Genomic DNA, 12,400 nt, shown 5'->3' on the forward strand with positions numbered 1-12,400 from the left:
GCCAGTCTTCTAATTTAAAGAATTCCATTTTTAAATCTGACAAAAATCACAATTTCTGGTGGGTGTTTTTTTTTTTTTTTATAATTTTACTTTTAGAATATGATGTCATACTTGCCTGGCAAAATATTCCAGCAGTCCTGAAACCATGCCAGTCTCTTTTTTGGTTATTATATAATCATTGCTTAAGAAACACAGCTCTCATTTGTTTTGATCTACCAAGGCAATTCCTGTATATTTTGATCAGATATAATAAGCGCATTAATTTTGGTTGAAGTTATGTGAACAAGGCCATAAGCATTATGGAAAATCAAAAGAAAAAGAAAATGATTTGTTAAATTAGATAATTTTTAATAGAAAAAGACAATCCAATACTGCCCAGCAGGCACAATTTTACTTGCTATTTAATTTGTGGCTGAAATGAATATGCAAACTGAACATCCTGCTTAATTGGCCTGTACAAGAGAGATCAATAATGCAGAAATGTTAATTGTTTCAGCTTCACAGCAGAGTCTGAGAAAGAGAAACAGGAGTGGATTGAAGCTGTGCAGCAGTCAATAGCAGAAACTCTCTCTGATTATGAAGTAGCTGAGAAGATTTGGTTCAATGAGTCCAACAGGAGCTGTGCAGACTGTAAAGCCCCCGACCCTGACTGGGCGTCCATCAATCTCTGTGTTGTCATCTGCAAGAAGTGTGCAGGTAATTAGTGATGAGCTGTGCTCGTCTCTGCTTCGTGGCAGATTGGCACTGGCTCATCTTTGTTATCAAACATAGTGTGTCCTAGGTAATGATTGTGAAAAGTGAAAGCAGGCAAACCTTATTAAATGTAAGTCCATTTAGAAACGTCTTGCAATTCTATCTTCAATTCTATGTGGATCTGATATAAAAATTTATTTTTAAGTATATAATAATATTTTGAGTTTACTGGTCCGTGTTTTTAAAATAACATGTTTAAATGTTTTCTTTTTTTTTTTTAAGTTTGGAATGCATCCAGAAGAGGTTTGGATATTTGCATGAATACTTTCAGTTATGGTCTAATCATTGCTTTAAGGTGGATTCTTTACATTGAATACCTTCTAGACACTATGCTTGTATGCCGGACCTGACATCTTCTATAGTATGAATTTGAAGTGAAGTATTTCACAGTTGAATTTATGCTTATGTGAAAAAGCTAGTGCTGCAAATGCCGTTCTTCTTGTGACCCTATGCCTGGCTCTCTGGCATCTTCAGTTCATCTGTGAGCCCTAATCTATATCCCGGAGTGTGGATAGAAATGGACCCTGGTTCACTGCAATGTCTTGTGAGGTTTAGGGAGGACTTGGAGAAATGTAGTCAGTTTCTATCTTCCAGCCGCTCCCCCCACCCTTCCTTGCCTCCTTGCCTTCTACAGATACCCCCAACTCAAACTCTCTCTCTCTCTTTCACTCATACACACACACATACACACACACACACACACACACGCCTGCACGGGTTTCACCTGGAATACCAGTTCTGATGCAGTTCTGCACAGGTAGGAAGCTGTATGACAAAGTTCTTTTAACAGATACAGAAATCGCTATTGCAAGGATGATCAGAGCAAAATTGAAGTTGGCTACCAGGCTGGGGACCATACAGGACAGGAGCTTCTGACTGCGCTTAAGCAGGGACAGTAGAGCTGCAGCAGCAGTCTAGAACCTAGGCATTTTCTGGACTTCTGTTGTGTTCCATTTCTAATGGCACTAAAGTAGCTTTTCTCACCACTAAATTAATGTTTCAGTGCCAGAAAAAAATCAGCCCTGCCATGATCCTCTGTTTAGCGTTGCCTCCCTTCTGCTTCCCTCTCCGATCTCACTGGGAGAGGGCTTTGTTTGCTCCTCGCTCCTCCTCTTGTGCTGCATTTATTTCTTTTCTCCTCAGGATCGGTTAATCACTTACCTAGTCTCTTGAGTATTTAAATTAGTGTTGGTTTCCTCATGTAAGCTTGCATCAGACTGTTTTGTTAACACTGAGCTTTAGTCCCTTCTTTGCATCACTGTCTGTTCATTTTCTCCTTTCGCGGTCAAGGTGCTCTCCTGACTCTGCTGGGCACAGGTTTTCTTCCTTTCTTTAACTTCGTTTTCCTTCATCCCTTTGTAATCTTCTTGTCCAACCAGTACAAGTGTTTACACTGCATTTGCCAGTGTATTTGGCCTTTCAGTCTCCATTTGTTCTGTGCTTATTTGTCTACTCTGTGATACTTGCGATCTGTGGCTAGTAAGTCTCTCTTTGGTGACAGTCCTCCTCAACTCCAGTAATCTCTGCTGCCTTGCTGTCTTTGTGGTTGTCATCCATGCTTAGGTAAACTCACCACTTCATGCTGCTGAAGTCCATGTGCGTCTTTGGCTCTGTTTTCAATTCTCATTTTGTCTCTCGACTGGGACCTAGCACTCACTTTTTAAAGATGATTTCCACTGCCTGTGAGAACTCGGATTAGTTTTTCCAGAGATTCTCAAAAACTCACGTGCCATTGCTGCCTCCAGCCCAGTGTATATCCCTGCACGTTTTCGACTTGGTTCTACATTGGGGAGACATTGCATTGCTGCCACGTACTCAGGCCTGGAATAATAGGGACCCTCGGCCCACGGCTTTCCGGAAAGCCCATGGCATCTCACTGCAGTTTCTATTTCTGTCCAGTCCTCTTGCCTCCAATTAAAGCTCAGATATTTTTATCAGTATTGTTATTTTGCCTGCATATATGTTCATGAATGTGTATATGCCTGGTGCCTGTGGAGGCCAGGAAAGGCCGTAGGGTTCTTTGAAACTAGATCTGCAGATGGCTGTGAGGCACTCGGTGGGTTCTGGAAATTGAACCCTGGTCCTCTAGAAGAGCAGCCAGTTTTCTTAAGTGCAGAGCTGACTCTCTGGTTCCCTGGGCTTATCTGTTCTTGCATAGGATGCTTTAGCCTCTCTGTCTGCAACTCACAGGTGTCTAATGCTGCCTTCCGGCCATAATTAAAAGTTTGTAGAATGCGAACTCCTGCTATGGGACTTTGTGCCCTAAAGTATTTTCATCTTTTCAATAAAGGAAGAAAAAGCCTCTGATTTAGTATAGTACACAATGAAGAGTCATTGCTGTTCCTAAACGAAGTGTCTCAAACTCAATAAAAGTTCTTATATAGATGGTTTTCATTTCAGCTTGGTTTTGACATATACTTGTGTATCAGTTGATTTATAGTGCACACCTGATAATGATATAATTCTCTCATCCCCTTCTTAAGAGGAAAGCAGTAGGACAGAAAATCCACGTCAGATTGTTATGCTCGTTTTTGTTAATTGTCAGTACTAGATTGTCTGGTATTGATTGCAGTGTTTACATGCATGAGATTTAACTGACCATAAAGTTTGACTTGTTTGTAGAACACCTCTAGCAGGTACGAAGGCCTAGGTTCATTCCCATACTGTCAAGAGGTGAAAAAACAGGTTTGGTGATCGAAAGGTGATCAAACAGGCACACACACATACACACACATACACACCACACCACCCATGAACACACATACAATATTCTTTCCAAAGTATAGTTTTATGGCGGTACATGATTGTAAAAAACCTAATTTTTTAAACAGTACATATTAACCCACTTTAGTTAGTTATGCCTTTTTTGCATAATCACCAGAAATATTCTTAATAGTTCTGGTATTTAGGAGAGTAGTTACTGGGACTCTGCAAATTGATGTTATACATGTATACGTATGAATAAATAGTGTGTGTGCATGTGTGTATTTAAGCAGGTACACACGTGTGTAGTGTGTATGACACATTTGTGTGTTCATCTGGAGTTTGAAGGACAGCCTTTCCGTGGTATTCCTCCAGTGCCGGCTGCATTAACCACTTACTTAGTTTGTCAGCCAGTTATTTCCGTGAGACAGTCCTCTCACTAACCTAGGCATTATGTGGCGGGGTAGGTTGGCTGGACACCAGGTCCAAGGGACCCTCTGCCTCCCCAGCGCTGGGGTGACAGACACATACCACCAGGCTGTTTCTGTGTGGTTTTCAGAGATGGAGTCCAGGGCTTTATGTGCAATGAAAATACCTTACTGACTGAACTATCTCTCCATCCCTCACCTACACAGGAATGTTTGGGGAGTGGTGAGGGAAGGGATTGCTGGGAAATGAATGTAAGGTCTTATACATATGGACAAGCCCTTCAGCTATAGTCCTAGCCCTCCTGTACATGTTTTTTAAATAAGGTAATATAAATTCACAGTCAAATTAAAATTGAAATATGCTTGTGTCGTTGTTCAGGACAGCATAGATCTCTGGGACCGAAAGACTCTAAAGTTAGAAGTCTGAAAATGGATGCCAGTATTTGGAGCAATGAGCTCATTGAGGTAAGACCTGTCCACTGGGCAGAGTGAACACAAGCTGGATGAGGTGGGCAGTGGCCGTCAGTTACTCTTGTAAACACATTCTTAGATGAAGTTCTCACTGTGCTATGAAAATGGCATATAGCTTCCCAAATTAGTTTTTTTTTTAAATAAACACTACAAAGAACTTTAATGATACTTAGAGATGTAAGCTCTGACAACTCTGATGAAAGTGAGAACCTGGTTTCTTATTTTAACCCGAATGGGAAAGTATTAGAAAGGGGAATGAAAAGAAAAAGCTGACAAAATAAGAAGAAGAAGAAGAAGGAGCTGAGGTAAGGTTGGTCATTCACCCACCAGGTCTACTCCCTGTCTCTTGTCTCCATTTCCTCCTTTTCTAGTTTTTCTCATTGAGACATACCATCTGCACACCTGTTTTAATGAGTGTGTTTGTTTCAGTGTGAGTTTGAAGAGTAAGGCTACTTTCCTTGCATTTGGTTTCCCAGCTGATGCCTCGAGAGTTCAGGCTTTCAAGCTTTCTTCTACATTTTATATTGAATTAGTTTAGTTTAGAATGTTAATCAATTTTGAAGCTTTAAGAACATATAATGAAATTACACATTTTTTTTCCTTTTCCATTTCAGCTATTTATTGTCATTGGAAACAAGAGAGCAAATGACTTTTGGGCTGGTAACCTTCAAAAGGATGAAGAGTTACAGATGGATGCACCAGTTGAAAAGAGAAAAAACTTTATTACCCAGAAATACAAAGAAGGAAAATTCAGAAAGACTCTTTTAGCATCTCTGACCAAAAAGGAGTTAAATAAGGTGAATGAAATATAGCACTAAGTGTGGATTGAAATGCTGTTTACTGATGTGCATCAGCGTAGATTGTTCAGTGGACCCTTCACTGTGGCATTTGAAATGTTTTAAACTTCTTAGCACTAGCTGTTATGTAATATTATCACAAGTGTTTTACAGCATCTATGGTGGATTGGAAGGGTCAGAAACAGAACATCATAGAACTGAGACCTTGAGGCTTTGACTTAAAACTTTACCCCATGCATAGTGGACCTTGGTACCTACTGCCTGATTCAAGTTATACCTTCTATTAGTATTGGAAAAAGGAAAGGTACACTTCCTGAGCACATTGTTGGACAAGCATTTCTGTGAGGAGCCGGACTCCCATTCACCTCCTGTAAATGCTGTATGTTCTGTCACTGGGCAGGCTCTGTGTGCTGCGGTAGTGAAGCCGGATGTGCTGGAGACGATGGCCCTGCTCTTCAGTGGAGCTGATGTCATGTGTGCCACAGGAGACCCTGTGCACAGTACCCCTTACCTGCTGGCCAAGAAGGCTGGGCAGACGCTGCAGATGGAATTCCTCTACCATAACAGGTTCTCAGGTTTGTCCATCACCTGTACCGCTCTCTTCAGATATAGCCCTGGAAAAAAAAAGTACAAATACAATAATTTTAGACCATGAAAAATGCAAAATTACTAAAGTACTGCTTTACAGTAAAAAAGATGTAGGATTCATATCTTTTATAGTCCTTTAATCTTATAAATGGAAGATTAAAATACTTAATCCTACATAATCATTTCTTCCAAAATTGAATCTGGTTTTCATATTTGAATAATAAGTATGGCTTGGGTGCTTCTTTGAAAACTTTATGCAAAGTGAAATCTCTATTTATTTGGTCATAAATCAGGACCTAGTTTTCTTCTAGTTCAAAACTTTGTCACAGTTCCTAAACAAAGGGGAACCTTATGATATTTTGTATTCATGTGTGAAATCGCTTTGACTTTCCAGATTTCCCTCGGCATGATGCTCATTCTGAGGGTGGGTCGAGTCAGGAGGCCTCCCAGTCCACCTTTCTCTGTGACTTCCTGTACCAGGCTCCTACCTCTGCTTCAAGAGTCTCTACAGAGAAACGGCTCCTTGAAGGTATCCTTTCTGCTATTTGTAGATTGTGTTTCTGGATAAAACGGCAGAGTGCAGGGAATCTTAGGAAAGAAGTGGGAAATAGTAAGACTTGGAGACGACAGGAGCTCCACAAGGACAGCCACAGATCCAAAAAGTCTGGGCACAGCGGTCTTTTCTGAAACTGATACTCCAGCCAAGGACCACTCATGGATATAGCCTGGAACCCCTGCACAGAGCAGTTCAGTATCCAAGTAGATTCCATAGTAATGGGAACAGGGACTATCTCTGACAGGAGCTGATTGGCCTGCTCTTTGATCACCTCCCCCTGAGGGGGAGCAGCCTTACTAGGCCACAGAAGAGGACAGTGCTCCTGCTGAGACCTGATAGACTAGGATCTGAGGGAAGGGGAGGAGGACCTCCCCTATCAGTGGACTGGGAGAGGGACACCTGTGGGCAAGAGGGAGGGAAGGATTGGGAGGGGAGGAAGGAGGGAGGTACAGGGCTACAAAGTGAATAAACTGTAATTAATAAAAATAACCCAACTTATGTTTATCTGTAGGGATTATTTTACTGTAAATTCTTTGTAGGATGCTTCAGACCGGAATTATTTCAGATTTCACTTTTTTTTTGTTTGTTTGTTTGTATTTGGTAATATTTTCATAGCCTTTAGCAATTAAATGTTCCTAATCCAAAACAATCTCAAATCTAAAATTCTAAATTTGGGGAACTTGAATCTAAACTGATTTTTTTTTTCAGATGTTTGTAACACCTTTAATTTCAGATATATTGATAAAGTATGTTTAAGCTTTATTTTATTAAATTTGCATAATACCACAAACAAAGTTAAGGTTAAACTGCATCATTAGATTTTTCTGGAAAAAAAAAATTATCGTGTCAGGCCCTGCTTTAAGGACTTTGTGCTCAGTAATTGGTGGCCACATAAAGAGACTAGACCAAAATAATGTTATGTAGTTTTCAAAGGAAGAAGGAAGGAGCCGTTCAGTATTTCAATTCCGTGTTGTAGCCATTTCATCCTGATAGCAATCTGAAGGGAGAGTAGAAAGGAATATCAATCTGCTTTAAACTTACATTGGTTTTTTTCCAATAATGCATTGATTCTCATTGTTATCTTTTCCTTGGCCTAAAGTGTAATAACTGACAAGCTTTTCAAAAGGTTTGCAGGAACAACCCATCAATCAATCATAACAATTACTAAACTTTTGCATAATACCAAAAACAAAGTACTTGCCAAAAATTTTTCTGATTTCTAGACTATTATAGAGCTCCTTTCAGTCTTTAATTTAGTACAACTATCAAGTCAAGAATTTGAAATAGAAAATTTTATGTTTTTCAATATAACAAACTATTGCCTGAACTAATAGTAGGCTTATCAGATCTCTTTAAGTCTTTGATTGTACGTGTGGTTTGATCATAAGCCAGTGATTCATTAGAGTTTGAATTATCAGTAGTCAACTAAGATTAAAAAATTAAATGAATAAAATCCTAGAAATGAATAAATTTATCTATATATTAATGTATTTCATAGTTGTATTATTAGATATTGTTCATTTTCTATAACAATTAATTTTTTATTTGAACTTCATATGCACATTAGAAAATAGGATATTCGGGTTTAAGTATTTCCTGAGTTTCAGGCAGTGAGAGTCTTGTCATTCATATCCCCACTACCAAGGAGAAATGGGGAAACTTCCCAATTAAAGGATACAGTTGCTGGCATAAAGTGTATTTTGTTAGGAAAGAGCTGCCCCAAGTAGCACAAGCTAAACTCAGAAGAATCGTGTTTCTGGGCCTGATTCTTAGCCCTCTCAAGATCCAGCAATACTGCTACTGTTGCTGAATGCCAGCTTTATAGGGAAAAAATGAATTGGAAAGATGTAGAGATTAAAATGTGCCTGTCACCTTTGCCTCTGAAAGGCAAGCACCGGACAGTTCCACTCCATCAGCCCTTGTCAGCACAGGACTGGAAACAAAATGATTAAAAACAAAGGGAGTCTAGGAATGAAATGCACGCATTCTCCAGAGTCTCGGAGTTTTCTCATTGTCTGTTCAGCTTTTGCCCATCTCAGGTCCATGGAGCTCTTGCTTATGAAGACAGATCTGTATTTTGCTTTTTCTTTTCTCGGTTTAGTGTTCATGAAAAGAAAGATTGATAGCCCTTGTTAAACCTCTCCACGGAGCTGAATAATAGCATCCTGGTCTTGTTTTCCATTCCCCTCCTCAGCCCAGTGTTTCCCCTAGCATCGGGCTTTGAGTAGTCCGTGCAGGCTTTGCTTTCTAAAAAGGAAGGGGTTAGCTGGAGGGTCCTCTGTTCATTCTGTTCATAATCAATTTCATACACTAACAAGGATTTTTTTTTCTAGGAAAAGCCTAAGTTGTTTATTTTAAAGATATGTTTTCAAGACCAAAGCATATTTTTTTTAAATGAAACAATTACTTATACATATTCCTATCACAAGCAGAAGCTGAGTATCGTCACTTTAGGAACTTTAAAAGATGACTTCATGGTTTTGGAAAATAATAGTGTTTCCATACCTCCTTCAGATTTATTGTGTGCACACAGAGTAGAATATGGGAACTCTCTGCTTCGATACACTGAAAGTGGTAGTTATATGGTGTAACTGGAATAAGCATGTAGGTATTTTGCTCAGGGGTTAAAGGGAACCTTCCAAAAGGAACCTGTTTGGATTCTTCCTCCCTCATATAATAACTATTCATGTGACTTGCAGAAGGTTGGTTAGCTTCTCTCTACCTATGAAAAGTGTTCGGGTCGGTGGTTAGGCACAGACATGCCTTTCTGCAGGTCAGTGGATCCATGCATGTAATTAGAACACGCATGGCATGTGGACATGGGAAGGCTGATGGAAATGGGGCTTCCGAGGGCTCACGGTGAGCACAGTGCCTTCGGGATCCCTGTAAGCCTCTGGTTCAGGTGCATTGACCTCCATGCGTCATTTGACAAGCCCAGTTCTAAATTAGAACACCGTATCATGCCGTGGGCTGCTGAGGTAGATTGCCTGTGGAATTATGCACAGGGTTTAGATAATTATGACATGAAGGTTTGTCTTCCTTGCCCCAAACATCACATCTGAAGAGAACTTAAAAACCCCTTCTTTCCACTCACATACCAACTCCTGTCTGTTAATCAAGCCACGTCCTCAGAGTTACCTGTTATACGGTCTTTCTTTCATCTTGGTGTACATCTTACAAAATCTGCTCTAATGGTATGGTTTCTGTAGCAGAGAGGGGCTCCCTGGGATAGACAGAATTTCACTATCTTTCATTGCTTCCCAAATCAACAGGGATGACAAGCTTTTCCCCTCAATGCCTAGCTTGTCTGACCTCTGGTCCATTTCTAAAGCAAGTGATGTAATACAGATGATCAAGCTACAGGACATGTTTTCTTCAAGCCCTCCTTTCTAATGTAAATAGAACTACCTTGTAATGGCAAATGAGCTGCAGGCCATCCACAAGAAACTAGTATCACCATGTACCAATAAAACTTTGTTTTTCCAGATGATGATGGTCTGTTTCGGCCTCTGTCCTTCATGTGCTGACCCCTGTATTAAAAGAACTTTAAAACTCCTAAAGAGGACACTATGGACATTGCAGTTTCTTCTTTTACATCCTTCTGAATCAATAGATTTGGTTTTATTTTTTGTTCTACTTTTGTTCTGCTCATTATACTCTGTGCAGACTTCAGTCTTTATGATTTCAGAGTTGTTTTTCATTTTTTTCACTTTATGAGTTTGTGTGCTTTTCTGGTCAGCAATGTCATATTCATTTTTGTCTGGAACATTCTTTATAGTTAGATGATAATTTTTTGAAAGCAAAAGTATGTATCAACTTTGTCTTATGAGGTAGTTTCATGTCCCTTATCTAAAATAGGGAATTTTGTCCATTTCTTTAGTTGAATGCAGTCATGATTTATTTTGAAAGGTTTATATATAACTCCATTTTCTATTTGCTTTGTTTTAAATTCTTAGAGACCAATAAAAAATGGTGTGTTTTGGAAGGTGGCTTCTTGAGTTACTATGAAAATGACAAGTGTACCACACCTAATGGCACCATTAACATCAGTGAAGTTATCTGCCTGGCTGTCCATAAAGAAGACTTCTATTTGAATACTGGGTAGGTCTACCCTATTTGGGAGATGAAAGGGATTAGTATTCACTGTAACAGGTGATGAGGATTTAGTTATCTTTCATGTTCTTCCATTGTTTCCTATTAAAAGGTTCTATGGTGTCATTAATCCAGTTTATTTTATTTGAAACCTCCGCAGGAAATTTTCTAAAACGTAGTTAATAGTATTACATTCCATTGTTGATCACTGAAGTGCTTTTGTTTCTATGATTAATTTAAATAGTGGGCTAAAAGCAAAAATGATATATATGTTTAAAGGGCATCATATATAAAACATGAAAAAGAAGGTTCTGTGATTATTGGCTCATATTAAAATAAACAAAATATCAAGTTCATTAGGTAAGCAGTCTCCCATTGAGCTACATCCACAGCCCTCAAACATATTAAATAGCATATTCAAAGAAAAATCTCAAGATACATTTGGGTACTTGCGTGGTCTGAAAATGTGGAAACAGTAAGAATCATTTATGTAATGTCTTTTACTTATTTAAAAACTAGAATGAGCCTCGGAGGGGATGAGCCTCGGAGGTTGTTTTAGAAACAACCTGAGAGATGCTGATGTGAATGTATCTTACTCTGTTTTATAGTACAGTTAATGAAAATGCATAAACATTAAAATCAAAGGTAGTCTCAGGAACAGAGATTTTAGTGATTTTTTGGAGAGAAGAGATTTGCAATGATGTTATTTATATTAAATAATGTAAACTCCATTTTCATTTTTACATCTAACCAGTATGTTCTACTACTTTAAAGTCATAATGGAAGGTGCTATTTTTTGATTAAATATTTATTGATGTTATATAAACTAATTATTAATTTGATTTTCCTTTGATTTTTTTAAACTTTCAAGGTGAATGATTCTTTTTTAATTTTTATTAGTTACAGTTTATTCACTTTACATCCCAGCTATAGCCCCCTCCTCTATCCCCTCCCAATACCACCTTCCCTCCCTCTTCTTCTCCTATGCTCCTCTCTGAGTCCACTGATAGGGGAGATCCTTTTCCCCTTCCATCTGACCCTAGTCTATCAGGTCTCATAAGGACTGGCTTCATTGTCTTTCTCTGTGGACTGGTAAGGCTGCTCCCCCATCAGGTGGAGGTGATGAAAGAGCCAGCCCCTGACAGATTTGCAGCACAAGAAAAATTCTCATGTTATATGCTAGTGACTCAAAGTCCAGCATATTTTCATTGACAGCCAAGTTGAGTGATTTGCCATAGGGTATCAATTTGCTCCTGCACGAGGTCAATCCTCTGATTGAACACCATCAAGCTTCCTTTTAGTTGAGCATTAATTCCTTTATGTACAACTAAGGCATGAGCTACATTGGCTAAATGATTGTTCAGGGTCTGAGCAGTCTGCATAGTATGACTCATGGCTAATGCCCCGGTGGTAGCTCCAACAGCCGCCAATGAGATGGCAGTAACAGTGGCGGCTGTAGTTCCAAGATCCCTTTTCTGTCTGAAGAGAGTCATAGCGTGAGGGGCATCAACGGGAACAGGCACCCAGTGAGGCATGCGAGTAACCAGGGCATACCTAAATTCACTAGCATTCCAGCATCGGGAAAAAAAGCAAGTATCATTACCACTATTACTTGGCTCTATCTGGCTAATAATGAATAAAAATGGGGGATATAAACAAACAGGTGTGGGCTTATAGGAAATATTATGAGAAGCCTTAACCCCCTCGTTGGAACATCCTGCATCAGTTCTAGAACTAGCAGTGGTGGTGTCCGAGGTCTGAGTAGGTTCAGGAGACCATAGCCCCCAGGGGCGAGAACAATTGTCGAGCTATATTTTAGGTAATTGGACTGGAGAATTCGATACTACGATGGAGCAGCTGAGAGTGGCCATTGTCACATTAAATTCTACCAGAGTAGACGCAGGACTAGCCACAGGATTATCATCATGGATTGCTGCAGCCATGAATCATCTGAAGGAATGGGCGGGCATGGGAGCGTTAGCAGGCCTTCTGGTGTTGGTCTCCTTGGTTTG

The 12,400-nt window shown here is 39.6% G+C and overlaps 1 protein-coding gene across 4 annotated transcripts in view; it reads left to right on the forward strand.

Annotated features, from left to right (window-relative positions):
* Arap2 (ArfGAP with RhoGAP domain, ankyrin repeat and PH domain 2) overlaps window positions 1-12,400 on the forward strand; it is a 208,289-nt gene that overhangs the window by 121,615 nt on the left and 74,274 nt on the right. For all 4 annotated transcript variants that reach the window (XM_060365295.1, XM_021658054.2, XM_021658056.2 and 1 more), the window contains exons 11-16: window positions 497-696; window positions 4,264-4,349; window positions 4,970-5,152; window positions 5,553-5,727; window positions 6,135-6,269; window positions 10,253-10,397. In XM_060365295.1, the coding sequence (XP_060221278.1) occupies window positions 497-696; window positions 4,264-4,349; window positions 4,970-5,152; window positions 5,553-5,727; window positions 6,135-6,269; window positions 10,253-10,397 (924 nt within the window). The remainder of the gene's footprint in view (window positions 1-496; window positions 697-4,263; window positions 4,350-4,969; window positions 5,153-5,552; window positions 5,728-6,134; window positions 6,270-10,252; window positions 10,398-12,400) is intronic.

This window comes from Meriones unguiculatus, chromosome 12 (assembly GCF_030254825.1).
Source record: "Meriones unguiculatus strain TT.TT164.6M chromosome 12, Bangor_MerUng_6.1, whole genome shotgun sequence".
In the NCBI taxonomy this organism is placed as follows: Eukaryota; Metazoa; Chordata; class Mammalia; order Rodentia; family Muridae; genus Meriones; species Meriones unguiculatus.